Here is a 17,997-nt window from a genome sequence, read left to right on the forward strand (position 1 = left end):
CCTGATAGACAGTGCAAAAGGGATTTGTTGGGCTCTGGTGTTGGGAATTTAAGCTGGATCAGTGAGTGACATTTCATATTTGTTATTAGTAAGCTCAGATTGGCTGAGTTCTCATTTTCATAACATGAAATGGGTCGTGACCCAGGTGTGGTGCAGAGCAATGCTGCTTAAATGGTGCCATTTTCGGTGTATGTAGCATTCTGTTCTTTTGTCTGCTTCTTGTGAGCTCTGCACTCCAAGAGCGGGGAGGTGAGCAGTTTCCCTGTGGATTTCTAAAGCACTAATCTTAGGGGACACTTCCAATCAGGCGGCGATAGACTGGACCAGAGAAAGGGAGCTCACTGTGCAGTAAGGGACGCCTACATCTCAGCTTTGCATCCTGCTTGACGGTTTGTTTAACGGTCCGCTTGACGGTTTGTTTAACGGTCCGCTTGACGGTTTGTTTGACGGTCCGCTTGACGGTTTGTTTAACGGTCCGCCTGACGGTTTGTTTAACGGTCTGCTTGACGGTTTGGCTTTCCTACAGCTTCACATACTTGTAGGTCGATTTCAGTCCCGTCCCACCTGGAGAGTTACTCGGTATCTGATGGGTTTCCGTCAAAAAAGTTAGCCTGTATCTCTTTGCCTACGTATTTTTTGATCCTCCCTTATTGTTTGACAAACATTTTCAATTTCTTAATAAACGGAGAAAATAAATGTTCGAAAGTTACATTCGAATTTTTTCCAAATAAAAGAAAAATTGGCTACTATGCCGAATTTGGTTTTTAATCGGCCAGCCTACCCTGGAACTTTCGGAAGGGCGATAGCTTTTTGAAAGTCCCTCGTCAGTCCTGTGAGCGGCCGGCTAATGATGGCAGAGCCAGAGTGAAATTCTTTAACGCCCGAGGATGTAAGTGTCTGGTTAAGGGAAGGTGAATATAAAACTGTTTAACTACTTAATGTCAAACTAAGGGGAAAGCAGATATCTGGCAGCCCATTTCCATTGTGAGCGGCCACAAAGGGAACCACTTGCCTTTTGCCCATTGTGACAAATGTAACATACACTGGGCACAAGTCTGACACTTCGGGGCTAAAATGGCACGTGTGTTCAGTTTTGAAGGGCCAGACTGTCCTGGCATTCTCTGCAAGTGCAAACAAATCAAAAGTGCCAACTACACTGCGAAATGACACGACACAAAAATGTGTGGATTTTCTGCATATTTACCGCCTATTATTGCAAACGTTGTTTGCATCCTAAATATACCCATGTAATGGCTGGCCTACTATTATGACAAAAAGTAGCCTGTTTTAACTGTTAAATGGAGCCTGTTTGTTGAGGCTACAGGTGTTTGTTTATTCTTCACCTGAAAACGAACATAGTCAAACGAAACATGTTTTTCCATTGCGGGCATGGGAGCAGGATACGGCTTACAATATGCGGGTAGGAGCAGGACAAAATTTAGTCGGTGCAAGTGAGGATTTAAAATTCCATCCTGTGCAGACGTCTGTCTCAGCGACGGATTTCTTTAGCCCTAACAGCCATGTGCAGGAGCGATTCCTGGGAGTCGGCTGGGGGGAGAGTGGTAGGAATGGGAAGCTGGGGGGGGGGCGTGAGCACCAGCGCCTCCCACAGAGAGCTCAGGTAATCGGCGGTTAATCGCCTCTGCCTGCGGCTGTTCACAGAACCGGAGGCGAGGAACCGTGTGCGGTTAAACTGCCGGTGGCGGAATAATGAGGAGAGACTGAATGTAAGCCGCTTCCTGGGGAGGTGTTAGGGGTCTGATCCCGCATCTGGAAGGTCGTCGGTTTGAATCCTGTAGCCGGCAACATAATAATATCACTGTTGGGCTCTTGAGCAAGGCCTTGCTCTGCTGTCAGACCACAAGCTTCTCTCTCACCTGCATGTGTGTGTGCCTCACAGGAGAGCGGAACGGCATATTTGTAGGGTGATATCATCGTACTACCTGTGGAAAGACAGTAAAGGCATTCGAGTCAATTTTTGTGAAAACTGAAAACACAGGAAATCTAGAAAAGGGGTTTATCACCTAGCCCGTCTTGATAAAAAAGCAGCTTGCTGGCCTGCCCGGCTGACCCAAAGCTCCACAGATGGACCGTACAGAGGAGCACTAAAGAACCCTGACCCGCAGACATTTTTTACATTTTACATATACATATTATGTTTTACGGTCTTGTTCCCATTCCAGCCTGAGCAGCCGAAAGTTTTCCTCTCCCCAGATCCAATTTTTGGAAATGCTTTTTTTCAGCATCCTAAAAGTTTTGATCAAAGACCCGTTTGAAAGTCAGAAAGGCAGGAAGTGGGAGAGAGAGTCTTCAGGAAAGGCACTTCGGAAAGATGTTTGAAAGTCAGGAGGCCGTATGAGGGCAAGGGTTGCCAGGAATGGGGGGGGGGGGGGGCGGCAGGGGCAATCTGCAAACGAGTGGGGATGGGGGGGCTAATGTCTTTGTCAGCACTGCTGAAAATAAAACCTAAATAAAAAAAGATAATTGGGCATCAGAATGCAAAATTAATTAAGCCTTCTTTCAAGTGGTCCCAGCACTGCGTGGTGCAGGATGGTGCGCGCTGCCCTCTGCGGCCGCCACGGCTGCGTAATTGGCCTTCTAATTACGGGAGCCGCACGGCAAGGCTGCTCTCCGCCTGGGCTTGATGAGCTCTTCAAGGCCACAGGCCTGTTTTTTCTGACTGAGTTGTTTATCTGCCTGCCTGCCTGAAGGCTTTTAAAAACATTTCTGCTAGGAGGTCGTAGGCCTAAATTCAAACCACACTTTGTTTGCAGATGCCCTTATTTGTTGGTTTATGTTTTTTTGGGCCAATATGCCCCCCAGAGGCCTTGCACCTCTTGCGGCTGCAGGTTTGAACGCGGTTTCCGTCCCTATTGTCCCCTGTTGGCCATTCTCTGTTCAGGTTAAGGTCAGTAGAGCTGAAATAAAAACAAAGCACATTTGCTGATGTTTATTTTTGACAATGACCACTGTAGTGGAAGAGGAACTGTGTTTGCGAGTGTGATCCAAGTGCTTTTGTACCTGTGACCTTTTTCCTATTGCTCTACTTGATAGGACGTTACATCCTCACTGGGGTAGAGAGACCTAGTTCTCCTGCTCCAGCACTTAAACATAGGCAGATATTTTCTTCCTAAAATGGTGTGGTTGTTTCCAGTGTCAGCCATACTGTTCTGGAAGCAGGCAAATATGTAGCTTTTCAAAGAACCATAAACCAGAACCGTAGCATTTTCAAACAGGGTCAACGACACAGAACCTCTGGGATCCGCGATGGCCCCCACTGCAGTTGAACCAAATTTGTGCGAGTGAAGACATATTGTAGGCAGACAGACTCTGGTGTTCAGATGGGAAGTGCTCTTGGCTCATCTTGCCATGCTGAAAGATTGTCGTGCGAGATGCTTCTTGTGGGCCATATTGGCGGCTCTGCTCAGATAGGCCTTGGATTTGTTGCATTGACAACTCAGCTTTTAAGAATTTTCACAGAAAATACCATAAGCGAATTGGACTATGGGTCTCGAACATATGAGGCACGAGCCCTGGAATGGATGCCTGTTGATCTGGGGCTGAGTTGGAGGGCGCCACCATCCTGTTATGTGTCGGGTACAGCTATGAGGCACAGAGGTGCGCACCCTGGTGGTAGAATCTTACAGCACATGAGCTTCTGAATTTTTAAACTTTATTTAAAATTTTCTCTGTAAAACAGAAAAAAGAATTTGACATAACATAAAAGTACCAGACAATTAAAGATGCATAGAAAATGTACAATGTGAGAATATGAATTTGGGTTTTGAGCCTTTTAGGACCCTGTCTTCCTTTATTTTTCCAAAATCCATCAGGAGAATGAATCTGTCACTTTTCTGGAGCTGCATCCCCTGGTTCTCATCGGAGGAGCATCTCTATTTCACACACAATTCAAAGCGGTTTGATCTCACAGGGGCATGTTATTGAATGGTTTTGACAGCTCGTTAGACAAATCTGCTTTGTGTTGATTATTTCCTAATTGCTTGATGGCATTACTCTTAAAGCCATTAATCATTCGTAATGACCAATTTATTTCCTGTTTTCTCACAGTGTAAACTGCAAAAATGCAAATCACGGCAGTATCTTTGCATTGCCGGGCCTAGATCTGGCTTCGTTTTTGGTGCCTTTTTACAGTTACAGTTAGATACTTGTATGCCTCCAATGTTTGCGTGGCGTTTGTATTTGCGTGCCCTGGCATGCTCCCGATTTTATTTTCAATTCTTCACATTTCTAAAAAACTGTCATCTATTAATCCTGCCATCGTGCATCAAGCACCCTGTGCCTGCACCGGTCGGCCACTGCATTGAGACTTATATTTCAGCCCCTGTATTAGCTTAGTCATATCATCTTGTTTGTTTGACTCATCTGCCGGCCCCTGGAGGATGGGCTCCCCCTTTGGGTCTGGTTCCTCCCAAGGTTTCTTCCTCTTAGGGAGTTTTTCCTTGCCACCGTTGCCTTTGGCTTACTCAATGGGGGGTCCTTACGAGGCAGAAATGTAAAGCGCATTGAGACAATGTAATGTTGTGATAATGCGCTATATAAATAAAATTGAATTGAATTGAATTGAATTCATGGTAAATTTGAATCGATCTCCTGTGATTGGTTTCATATGACCATGATTACCTCAAGTGAGAGCTTAGCTGAATGTGTGTTTACACGCCTGTAGTGGGGTGTCTGGGTTTCGAGGTCCTCTGGGTCATCTCCCATCGCACCGACCCAACCCTCCTGCCTGGTCTTTTACGGTTCTGACCCTGAAGCTCCTGCTTGAACAGTGTGATCATCGCTGATCCTTCTTCCTGGCGTGCCATGCTGGTCTCTTCGGGTCCTGAGGGTAAGTTGGGAGGATAATTAAGCCCCGCAGAGGGTCCTGCCCCCCCGGCCCCTTGAGGACTCGCATCTAGGTCAATAGTGTCTCTTTTTGCGGCCCCCATGAAAGATGAATGAGCGCCTTTGTCTCCGGGGGGGGGGGGGGGGGGGGGATTCCGCCATCTCTCACATCATGTAACCACTTCCCACTGCTCTTTTCCACATCTGATGCCGGCAGGTGTGTTATGCTAACTGTCAGCCGGTCCATGGTGCGAATCACATCAGGCAAACGTATCCCAGAGAGGAGCGGGAGATTTCTTTGTACCAGTGATTTCCTTTCGCTGTTCCTCCTCTCCGCCGGTTTTTTTCTTTTCAGCACTTTCTGCCGTGTCTCTGCTTTTTCTTCAGAACCTCACCGGCTTTGTCCCGCTCTTTAGACCCACGCTGAGTCCTGATTGCTGATTGAGTGTTGGTGCCTCTCCTAGGCGGTAATCACCGTTTGTCCGAGGTCAGGGGTTCTACAGTTAATGGCTCCCTCCAAACTAGTGTGACAACCTGCATGAACTGCCTGTCACAAAGCGGCTGTGGTCTTGAGGACAGGCATTGACAAAACCGTCACACACAATGGCATCGTGCTTTGTGAAGGATGGACACAGGGAGCGCGATTCAGGCTGCCTGATCTCAGTTTTTTTGTCATCTTCATTCGAAACGACCTTTGTTTGATGTCTTTCACCACCACCCCCACCTCCCCCCCCCAGCCCTCGTGTGGAAGCTGTCAGGGGGCGACGAAGGCTTTGCTTTTCTCCATCGAGGCCAGTAGACGGGTGACAGTGGAGTGTCTTTTGTTAACGGGAAGGACGCGTCCTTTGCGGCTCTCGTAATGGCCTCCTTCGTGCCTTTGCCTTTGTGACTGCGCTCAGTGCGCCTGCAGTGTTTAACTTCACTCTTCACTGCCACTTCCCTAACGTCACTGCTCTGCTTTCCTGGAGCACCTCCATTCACAGGTGCTGGATGTTCCCAGTGTTCTTGTGTTTTGGGCTTCGCGTTAAGCGCTGCTGATATTAACACTGTGGTGTCGCTCCCTGATCGCTGATCAGAAGCTCCACATTTAGGAGGTGAGAGATTCCAGCAAATATTCTCTTTCCTTTTGGATAACTGGAAACAGCAGCTTTTTCCTTCCGCCCTGCACCCGATTAAACCATTTCTCCAGGGCAGGCATCTCGAAAGTTTCAGTCACTGACACCCCCCCCCCCTCTGATTTTAGATCTACATCAAAGCAGCTTCTCAAGTCAGACAGAATACAGCTGCTCCAAATCCCATTTCCGATGACCTAGCTGTTCTTCTTTGTTCTTTACCGTTATGTAACGTCGCTGGCGATGCACACGATTCCACTTCCTCTTCAAAGAAGGAAGTGTGAGTGCGGGCCCTGCCCCCCCTGTCTTCATCGTGCTGTGATGGGGGACTCTCACATAGGTTTGGGGGCTGGGGGGCCCACACGGCGGTGTGTGGATGGGGTTACACAAGTGGCTGGTTTAACAGTGTGGTGATTGTGTTACAGTCTTTCCAGGTTCATTTGTGCCTACAGCAATTTGTAACCCCCTGGCAGTAGTTATGCCCCCCGGGCTGGATTAACTCCTGTGGGAGCCCAGCATTAGGCTGAGGTAACAGAGAAACAAGACAGAATTAAAAGCGATGCAACAAGACGACAAAACTTAGGCGACAGAACACCATGCCTACTGTGAAGCATGAAGGGGCAGCGTATGGCTCAGTGGGCTAAGCCTGTGTGCCTATAATCAGAACTTACAGCTAAAAGCACTCAATTACTGAGAAAAAAAAACATTGGACTATTCTTAAATGGCCCTTCATGAGCCCAGATCTTAATCCTATTGAACATCTACGGAAAGATATGAAAATTGCAGTGTGGAGACGCCACCCCTCACACCTGAGACAGATTGAGCAGTTTGCTCAGGAAGAGTGGGCCAAACTACCTGTTGGCAAATGCAGACGTCGCATTGTGAAGTACAGAGATCATTGTTGGCGGAGATTGCTACAAAAGGTGGTGGCTCAAAATATTAAATTAATGGTGCCATCTTTTTTCGTCCATGTCATTTTCATTTGATTATTTATATAAAATATTCAACTGGATCAATAAAAGAAAAGTCTGATTTGGTTCAATATGGAGTGAACATTAAGGGATGCCATTAAACTTTTGTCAGTTTCAAGTTGTTTCAGAGATAGTTGCGGTTTTTTGTTTTTTATGGAGGGGTGCCAACAAATTCGCCCACGTCTGTAGGTTTAACCTTCTATTTTCACTGAGGCGTGGCCCCTGACTTTTGCCTGTCCGGAGTCTCGCTGCATCCTGATTGGACGCCACTCCCACCATTCCACCTTAGACTTGATACATGTGGCGAATCCCCCCTTTTAGGCACACAGTGCCGTTAAACGATGGCCTCCTGTTTTGTCTTTTGCATGCAGAAGTTGGATTAAAAGAAGCAGCATGAAAGCTGTCTGTGTGGTTTTACTCCAGCGGAAATTAATTTTCCCATAAAGAACATCTGAACTCCATCCGAGCTGCTTTTCCCGGCCTCTCTCTGTCAGGCTGAGATCCCCGATAAGCTTCCCTTTTGTTTGGTGTAAATACCAAGATGGAACACCTACGTCTCCCTGCCGAGACATCACGAGTCATTTCTGGGGACTTTTCTGGCTACCAGTAGGATCGTCGTGCCGATTAAACACTGACTGGTATCAATGCCTACACCGGATCCCGTGACGTTGCACACGCGTGTCGGCTGATCAGGCACCGCAGCACACGTGACGCATGCGTTTTGCGTTACTGCTGCTTTTGGAGAGACTCCCCTGCCATGGCGCACGGCAGAAGCCTCTGTCTAAAATAACTGAACAAATGACGATTAAAAATATATAAAGCAGAGCACTAACACAGTGCATGCAGCTCCTTCTAAGGAGGAAGGAGCAACTCGTTTAGAGGGTAATACTCATCTGATCCCTGCCTAATATGCCTCTGTTCCCCCAATTCTTTCAACTGAACTTCTAAGGAGTCCAAACAAATTAAATTTACATGCAGCAGCTAGTAAAAATCAGAAAAGCCCAGACGATCATACTGGTTTCTGTATTTTTTGCATTTTTTTTTTCCCCTTTGAGAATCCATCTCCTTCATCTCCAACGAAACACACAGCCGTGCCAACGGGCACAGCTTTTCCGAAAGCTTCCCAGAATGTCAGTATAGGCTGCCCTCTGACCCCTGAGCTACATTGGTCTGATCAGACTGGAATCTCACGGGCATAGTGTATCTACGTCTGCTGCCTGAATAAATAAAAGACGGGTCTGGAAAAAATTAAGAGACCACAGCAAAATTTTCAGTCTCACAAATTTCTCAATTTATGGGTATGCGCCTGAGTAAACTCTACATTTTTTTTATTTTTTGCAAACTCCAGCCTGGCTCTGCCCTCTTTCTCATTAATGAAGGGCTTCTTCCTTGCTTTTTGGCTCTTCAGTCCTGCTTCTATGACCATGTTATGAGTTGTCCTAGCAGTGCACGTCACACCACTGAATGTTTTCTATTCTTTTTGAAGGTCACTTGGGGTCGTCCTCCAATTTATGAGGCACTGCCGGATAATTTGAGCATCATCTCTGGCATTAGAAAGTTGCTTCTGCCCTCTGTCTGTCTGGATTTTGGTCATTTTCTGAACGAATGAAAGTGCACCCCCACCCCACCCCCCGATCATGGCCACACCCCCGTTCCAGCACATGCCTCTCAAAAAATCTGTGTACTGTTGAATGAAATCATAAACTGGGCTTGTGAAAAGCCATTACTTAGAAGTGTTAAAGTACCACGAGACAAATTGTAGCACTACCTGACTTTAATTGGTTTTGAAGGTTGAAAGCTTCTTTAGTAAATAATACTCATGCTTTTTGTATAAAGGCCATTTGTCATTCTTTCATGCCTTGGACTTTGTATGTAAAGCTATTAAATTCTCTATGAAAAGGTGCATGATGACTGGTACAATTCCTGTTGTAACATTTTTGCAGTCGCGGCATGTTTAATATCGTGTATCAATCGCAATGTAGACTCCATCATGTATACAACTGTGTTTGCTCTAACGTTACACAAATAACTTCTGGTGCATTTAATTCCAGCTGTGAATGCAGAGATGCATAATCAAATGGCCCTGTATGCATTTATGTAGCTGTTAATCATTTAATTAGAGCCATATCCCAATATGCTCGTTAGCAAAGATGGCAGAAACTGAAAGGGGGGGAGAAAGAGAGAGCTGAATAGGAGGAAGATGAGGAGGAGGAAGAGCGAGTTACAGGCAGGTCATGCATACTCTGGTCCCATGCCAAGGAAGGCTTCCTGTTTTCCAGTTGCATTTCCATTTGTTGAGAACCCTAATGATGCTATGAATTCTGGGAAAGTGTGATTATTACTGGAACTTTTTATGCTCTGGGAACTTTATAGGGAATTTATCGAACTCCTCTGGTGCTCCCGAGTATCCGACCAGTACCGCTGTCTTGCGTCTTAAAGCTTTAGATGACGAAGCGCTGGTATTGCGATTCACACAGCTTGGCTGTGACAGATTTAGTCTTTCTCTCTCATTTTATTGTGCCTCTTTCCTTCTTGTGGCTATAAATCTTTCTTTATACTGTGTTTTTTTATCATTCTCGCCAGAAGGCTTAAGTAGTACTAGAGAGGTTCTTATACAGAATTGAGGTGAATTATCAGTTTTTTACAGAGAACACCTTCAAATCCCGATTAATTCACCCTGGCCGTTAGATCAGGATTATCAACATGCTGCTGTAATGTTTCCAGCTTGCTGAACCCCACGTGCAGAATTGTTAACAAGCCTGATTTCCAGGCATCACAGCTGTGGGATGGAGAGATCTGCCTGAGGGTTGATTTGTACAAACACTACGTCCTTTGCCTGGCATCGCAGAGAAAATGATTACGAAAGTGTGAGAGAAGGGGGCTGGAATTGAGACTGTAGCGGTTTGGTTCTTATTTTTACAGAGCTGTTTTGTCTTGGGTGAAAACAAGAAAGTTTAATCTGCCTCAGAATTACTGAAGAAACGTTTGTTTGTGGAATCTTCCATGTCTCTCTCCCTCTCCGTCTCTCGGGGCCTCTCCCTGTTGGTGACAGTGGGATCACCTCGCAAACTAGAGCAGAACTCCAAACTCGGAATGTCGCAGGATACGAAAACACGTTTTGTGTAACTTTCTCGTGGACAGACCTCTCATGCAAGAACTCCAGAATAAAAATATTAAACTGGGGCAAAACATGAAAACTCCGCCTGCTGAACATCCATTTCATAAAGAGGGTGGCAGTTTAGAGTCTATCAAGCATGTGGCGTGTGGGCTAAGCCGTGTGCCTGTAATCACAAGGTCGCCGGTTCAAGCCCAGCCTCAGCACGTCTGCGGGTCCTTGAGCAAGACCCTCAACCCCCAGCTCCCTGGGCGCCGCTACAGGTGGCTGCCCTTCGCGGACAGCTTGCTCTACAAAGAGCAAGTTGAGGGAGGCGTAAAAAGAATTTCCCCACAGGGATTAATAAAAGTGTTTAAAAAAAAAATTAATTAAATAAAAAAAAGCCCCAGACAACCAGGATCTTAGCTCCTGAAAACATCTGTCCTTGTGCTCATGCTGTGCTAACCTACAGTCATGATGACCATCTTAGGCCGAGGATGTTTATCTGGCCATTCAGACAGAGACACTTGATGCAGATGAGAGTCACCAGTTTCCTGAGCTTCTAGCATTTCATTTATTTAGCTGACTTTTGACCAAAGTATCATACAAGTGAAGCAAACAAGGAGTCAACGAGGCATAAGTGCAGCTGGGCTGAGCTTCCAATGAACGTCAGGACACAAGCGTAAGCAGTGTGGGGCGGGGGTTAGCTCCTGCAGGGGGCTGGGGTGGGATTAGCTCCTGCAGGGGGCTGGGGTGGGGTTAGCTCCTGTGGAGAGCTGGGGCGGGGTTAGTTCCTGCAGGGGGCTGGGGTGGGATTAGCTCCTGTGGAGAGCTGGGGCGGGGGTTAGTTCCTGCAGGGGGCTGGGGTGGGATTAGCTCCTGTGGAGAGCTGGGGCAGGATTAGTTCCTGCAGAGAGCTGGGGCGGAGTTAGCTCCTGTAGAAACCTGGGGCGGGGTTAGTTCCTGCAGGGACCTGGGGCGGGGTTATCTCCTGCAGAGAGCTGGGGCGGCGTTAGTTCCTGCAGAGAGCTGGGGCGGAGTTAGCTCCTGTAGAAACCTGGGGTGGGGTTAGTTCCTGCAGGGACCTGGGGCGGGATTAGTTCCTGCAGGGGGCTGGGGTGGGATTAGCTCCTGTAGAAACCTGGGGTGGGGTTAGTTCCTGCAGGGACCTGGGGCGGGATTAGTTCCTGCAGGGACCTGGGGCGGGGTTAGTTCCTGCAGAGAGCTGGGGTAGGATTAGCTCCTGCAGGGACCTGGGGCGGAGTTAGCTCCTGCAGGGGGCTGGGGTGGGATTAGCTCCTGTAGAAACCTGGGGTGGGGTTAGTTCCTGCAGGGACCTGGGGCGGGATTAGTTCCTGCAGAGAGCTGGGGTAGGATTAGCTCCTGCAGGGACCTGGGGCGGGATTAGTTCCTGCAGAGAGCTGGGGCGGGGGTTAGCTCCTGCAGGGGGCTGGGGCAGGATTTTCTCCTGCAGGGGGCTGGGGTGGGATTAGTTCCTGCAGAGAGCTGGGGCGGGGTTAGTTCCTGCAGAGAGCTGGGGTAGGATTAGCTCCTGCAGGGACCTGGGGCGGGATTAGTTCCTGCAGAGAGCTTGGGCGGAGTTAGCTCCTCCAGGAAGCTAGGGCAGGATTAGCACCCACAGTCCTGCACCTGGGTCTAACAAACTCCCTGTGGAGCTGCCTTGCTGCTCTGATAATGCTGGGTCCCTCAGAATTTAGAATCTGTTTAGAAGAAACTGCTTGTACTTTAAAACAGTCATAATCTTTACACTTAAGCTTTATGGCCTCCAGTGCATTTCCAGCAATGGTCCAGAACATCACCTTATATGGGCGGAGGTGTTATGTGATATTTGTGCTTTTTCCTGCAGGCTGACTCCTCGTTGCTTTGTATTTCAGCGGGACGGATGAGTTTGACATGTTCCCTTTTGGGTCCCGGTCAATGTTTGTCCCCTTAACTGGACCCTTTGCTGCGCCTCGGCCAATCAGACTGCTGTTTGCTTGATGGGGCTCAGAGCAATTGTGAGGGAGCCAGACAGAAGATCAGATTGGTCATAAAGGAAACAAAATGTTGTCAGGGAGACTTTGGAGACAGGAGGGCAGAAAGGGATGAGAGGATGTAGGGTCTTTGGCGATACGTTCAGGGTCTCTGCATGAAAACACACGTGAATGATGAAAAAATATATATACAAGCAAAAGATCTGGATGCTTGACTTTGTGTTTTTTCCCCAGAAGTTCACTTTGTGCGCCATTTTGCTGAGTGGGTCATTTACTCAATATACTTTACCGATTATAGCCCCCCACCCTTTGCCCCTGCACTGCCAAACTCTTTGTACCAAGATGCAGATGCCATGAAGACTAGCATCGCTTCGTTTGGTATTTGTTCATTTGTTCTGTTATCTGCAGGATTTATGGAGTGATGCCTCAGGGGTGCTGTTCGGTCAATCGCGTAGTTTTGTTTGCATCTAGCCAACAGCAGGCATCGGTGTAGCATAATAAAACAGGGAGAAGTTCAGCTACCTCGCCCTCCTCCCACAGGATGGATGGACAGCGAGGTTGGCTGATCAATTTCTGATTTTACACTAAACAACTCACACACGTCTCCTATCTCTGTGGACAACATCTGCCTCTACTTTGAGCCCAGCTGGCTCCAGAGTTATCTGCTAATGGAATCGATAATATGTTAGTAAGCCGCTCTGGGGTTCCTCTATGGACATCGGCATCAGTTAGATGTGCCTCTGTGCCCCTTGGTCTGTCCTGAAAGTGTAGTTATAGTTTCAGCTAATTATTGGAGACACTGCATTCATTTGAACCATTTCAGTCACTTGAGAGATTTCAGTCATTTATTTGAGGAATTTCATTCATTTCATACATTCCAATCATTTAAGACACATCAGCCATTTCATACATTTTAGTCATTTGAGACATTTCAGTGTCCCGCCTGCTTCCTGTTCACTTTTTCAATGCCTCTTTTCTGTAAAATTTCAGTGTATTACCTATAACATTATTAATCACTTAATATACTGTATATCAATTCAATTTCTTTCTGACTTGTCAGGTGACAGCAGGCCTTAAGGTGAAATAATCCCCCCTACGAAAGATAATGATCTGTGATTGACAGCCATTTTTCGAGGCATGGGGAAAAAAAGAGGTTAGAAAATAACTGTGAATTGTAGACATTTTCTGGAGGTAATCATGATTCTGCAGGAGACAGAGCAGAGACCGAAGGCCTGGAGCTCCTGGGTGCTCAGCCCTCCACTATCCCGCTGTGATGGACAAAACGGCCTGTTAGCGCTGTGCTCCCGCACCCCCTGCCACTCTCCCAGCAGGCCGTCTCAGATTGGGTGGGCGGGGCCTATTGCTCTGCGGCTAGCTCAAGCAGGAACCTTCTAAAATAACTTTCTGTGGGGTTGGTTCTCTTCAGCTGTTCCGGAGAACTTCACAATACCCGAGTATGTGGGTGTTTCTTTAGCAAACGATTCCATTCCCTGTTTGCAGTTAAAGCACACCGTCTATCCTGAGAAAGAATCTCTCTGTGGACTTGTAAGAAAAAGCTTTATTGGACAAATTGCAGGTTTGAGGAATGGACACAGCAATTGGGGGTTTGTAGATCAGCTTCCCCCTTGATCGCACTTTGTCCCTTTGTTCTGCGATGCAAAGAGGTGCTCAGAGCTCATTCGCATGCATGCTTAGGCGCCCGCCACTTAGAACGCGCTTGGCATCTGTACATACTCTGTAATTGACTTTCCACTATGCTTAGATTGACCCGCCACCCTCACCCATCCTTACGACGGCTTCAGGTTCAACAGAGAAAGATGGGGTCAGCAAGCCAGACTCCTCAATGCCCTGGGTGTTAATTATGAGTGTGGCTTCCTTGTTTCTCAATACTTGTGTACATGTATAGTTCTATGGCAAAATTTGAACCTGCATCTTCAATCTAGAAATATTGGTAAATGAAAATAACCTTATTCAGGACCTGGGGCAACAATCGAGTTTTTCCCTGATACTCTTTGAAAATGCTTTGACCTTGCCCCTGTACCAACCTTGCATGTAGTCTGAGGTTCTTTTAACCTTTGCAGCAGTGATGTTAATCAGACATAAGGATGGGGCTCTGCCGGGTGTCCCTGGAAGCAAGTGAAGGTGGCACGAATGAAGGCAGCTTTCTCAATGCAACACTGGCTTTCCATTCCATAAAAAGCCAGTTGATATGCACACCATTAACTCTGGAATTTCAAGAATTGGCTGAAAATGGACTCCCTGAAGCTCGTTCAGCATGGGAGACCCCAGATAATTCTCTTGAAGGTTTTTAGTACTTTGTTATGTTTCCAGTTAGACTGACATTGATACTGTTGGATCACCAACGTCCCCAATCCTGTCACAGTTCCCCTCCGGTATCCGATAGTGATCCTAAAGCAGTCATTTTTTTGATCTTAAGAAGGATTACTATCATCCACGCTAACCGTACTTAGCTTTCTTTCCTCCTTCCGGCTTGTAGGTCTTGAGAAAGTTACATTTCATTTTTGCTTTTGTTTTGGCATATCCTCCCTGCTGTTCCTCAGCCCATCAAACTCAGCATTGCTGAAGTTAGCAGCCACACCAGGGTAGTCAGGGGTTCCATGTTCCTCTGGTCTTTGGGGGTAAATGGAGTGGGTACATTCTTTTTAGGTGTAACTGCAATGTGATGTGTAGTATGCATAACATGCACTGTATCATTATTCATATTACTTTAGCTATGATTATTATTATTAATATTATTATTGTTGTTGCCATAATTGTTGCTTCAGCAGGGCCTTCCTTCTATAGAGACACCTCCACTGCAGCAAGCCTTGTCATGGTTAAGCATACAGATTCTATGATCACTGGGTTCAGTTCTAGAAGGAGGCCATTCTCTCGTCTTGAGCTTGGTTGTTAACATGAATTGATCTAGTGTGTCTTTATCCCTGATGCTACTTGCTGGACCGCAGATTAATCAATTGTCTTTTCTCCTTTTCTTCTCTCTCTTCTCCTGCCATTCCTCCATCTCAGGTGTGACTGCTGTGCTTATTCCTCGACTGGATCTGGTCATCTCCTTCGTGGGCGCAGTGTCCAGCACTGCCCTGGCCCTGGTCTTCCCCCCATTGGTGGAGATCATAACCTTCGCTGACCGGAAGTGCCACCTGGGAATGGCAATAAAAGACCTTCTCATCGCCACTGTGGGCTTCATAGGCTTTCTGGCTGGCACCTATGTTACTGTAGAGGAGATCATTTCCCCGGAAGTGTCCTGCCAGCTCCCGGACCTCTTCAACACCTCAGACCCCTCAGGCTGGAACCGGACCACACCTGGTGCATCAACACCAGTATGATGGAAGGCAGACTATGGGATCAGCAGCCGTCATCAAATCCATATGTATTTCTTTCTTGTGACGCTGATATTCACTGGGCCAGTGGAAGAGGCCACACCTTCAAAAAGCTTTCCCATGCCTTGCTGCAATTTCCTTTCCATCTCAGTCTGTTACATTTTCGAAGTTTTTTTTTTCCTACCTCCATTATAGGATATGAAGTACGATGCAAAAAATCACAAAGAAGGAACCATACAAAAGCCTCACAGAGGAGTGGCTTTAAGGGGGAGGCTGTTTCGTTGCTTTATTTTGTGTCTGGTCATGAACTGAGCTGCTCCACAGGGAGCAGGCTGTGTGGCTAATACAGTAGGCCAAGGAGCCAACACCTTTCTGTGCAGGTGTTGGGCGAGAATATAGGCTGATGTTTGAGCTGAGTCTCCAATGTATGGGTGTCATGCTGGACCTGACCAGGATATGTAAACGATACCATGAAATTAGAGAATCTTAACATGAGTGTTTTCTGTGCATGTGTCACTACACTTAGACTGGGTGATGGTCCCTGTCTATGTGAACAAGGATCGGGTTATGATCCCGTTCTATGAGCAAGGACTGGGGGGTGGTCCTGTCCCTACAAACAAGGATTGGGCTATGGTGACATTTGCACAAGCAAGGAGCAGGCGATGGTCCCATCCATACAAGCAAGGACTGGTCCATGGTCCCAGTCCATATGACCAAGCACTGGGCGATTGTCCTGTCCCTATGAAGACTTGTTCAGCGTCAGGTTTCCATTTCCTTTACCTGTCATTAGCTGGTTCATTCCTCTTAATTATTTGCATGTTTGAAGGTAATTTCTGTACTTGGGACTCTCAGTCATTGTTCAGTTGCAAAGGCCTATCTGGGCATTCTGCCTGGCAGCTGTGGGAGATCCATAAATGTCACAGTTTCACACTTGCAACATCCATCTGTTAAGTCAATCACACAATTAGCATGTGATTTACTGACATTAGCAAGAAAACATAATTGCTTTCCACAGAAGTACCTTGGATTGTATCCCTGTTCCCAGGACTGTGAATCTCTCCACATTTGTTTGATTTTTGGGGGCAAAAACAAATGTGTTTTGTTTGTAATGTTTGCATTTCCATTCCAGTAAAGGGGTGAAGTCTCTGAGGCAAATATTAGCCTAATGTGTCACCATTTAGCTAATTTTTTTCATGACATGTGCCAGAAACAGCCAGACTCCGTAAGTGCTGGTTTGGACAGAATTAGGATGGCTTCTGGGTTCTTGTTTTTTTTTTTTTTTGGGGGGGGGGCATCAAATTAACAGTTTACATCAAATGAGCACTTATTTATAAATGAAAAATGTTATGCTTAAATTGTTCAGACAAAATAATTCTATACTGTCCAATACTGGACCATGTGATCTGTACATGTGGAGGTGTGTACAGTACATGTTACATGTTGAGCTTGGATAAACCACGGTTTGTGTCATAGTGCCAAATGTAATTAGTGTCTGAAATGTGTCTTGGAATCAGCAAAATCAATTCTGCATGCTTTTTAAAATATCTTGGATATTGGGTAGTAATTTCGGGGTCCTTAACATACACAATAAATATTGAAGTTTTACAACAGTGCACTGCTATATGTACGTGAGAACTGAGATTTAATTACCCGATTTGTATTGCTTTCTGAGAATTTCCCATTTGTTTACAAGTCTCATAAGGGTAGTGGCACTTCTGTCTGAGAGTCTTAAAAGGATGACTTACGTAAAAAAAAAATGTCCACTTCAATAGAACCCAGGAGAGAGATTTGGAGAGTTATGGAGTGAAATCTCGGTGTAGAAGTTCTCAGCTTTTTGAACACGCTGCAGTCAGACACACAGGCGTAGGAAGACAAGATTCCATCACCCTTCCTCTATAGCTGTTTGAAAAGCTGAAGCACAAAGTCATCAAAATCCTGATAAGCTTCCGTCCGTCGTCTTATCTCCTCCTCATTAGGAGTTAATGTCCCGTAAGAGTTCAGATCGCATTTCTGCTACCTTCTCATCAGCTTGGATTGTCGCTGTTTTGGGGAATCACCCAGGGGGAACACTAACAATGTGAGTCAAACTGTGGGGTGTCGTCTTTCACTTCACAGCTCCACACAGTCTCCAGATACTTTCAGAAAGTCACACTATTCTTCTGGACTCTCCATCACTATTGCAATGCAAAATTTCCACATTGTCCAAAAGATTGAAATGATAATGAGGCTTTAAAAGGAACATTTACCCTCTCCTGCTGGCCAGGTCAACCATGGATGAAGACTGGAGCCTTGATGACATTTCAGGGAACAAAGACACAATAACAATGACAGACCCTTGAGTCTTACTGTAGGTGCTCTACTCGCTCGACTGCTGTCCCTGGAATCACACAGCATCACCCGGGTTTAGGAGTTCGTCAGTGTGCATTACGGCCGCACTGTGATGAAGCATCTTGGGTACTTTGGCCTCACCTGTGCACACATGCTCAGGAGTTTGAAGAGCATGACATAGGGGTTAACAGGGCTGATATCTGCATCTCTAGTAGATGATCCTTTTCCAGGGGACCAATGGAGAAACCACTCAGCTGACCCCAGTATTTGAACCGGCAACCTTTTAATCACAAGTACAGTGTCGCGAACACGTGC

General features: G+C 46.5%; 1 protein-coding gene across 1 annotated transcript in view; it reads left to right on the forward strand.

Moving 5' to 3' along the window:
* Positions 1–16,962, forward strand: part of slc36a4 (solute carrier family 36 member 4) — an 81,207-nt gene extending 64,245 nt beyond the window's left edge. Inside the window, exon 12 of the mRNA XM_023843831.2 lies at positions 15,044–16,962. Within this exon, the coding sequence (XP_023699599.1) occupies positions 15,044–15,360 (317 nt within the window). The 3' untranslated portion in view covers positions 15,361–16,962. The remainder of the gene's footprint in view (positions 1–15,043) is intronic.
* The last annotated feature ends 1,035 nt before the right edge of the window (positions 16,963–17,997 follow it).

Source organism: Paramormyrops kingsleyae, chromosome 17, assembly GCF_048594095.1.
Source record: "Paramormyrops kingsleyae isolate MSU_618 chromosome 17, PKINGS_0.4, whole genome shotgun sequence".
In the NCBI taxonomy this organism is placed as follows: Eukaryota; Metazoa; Chordata; class Actinopteri; order Osteoglossiformes; family Mormyridae; genus Paramormyrops; species Paramormyrops kingsleyae.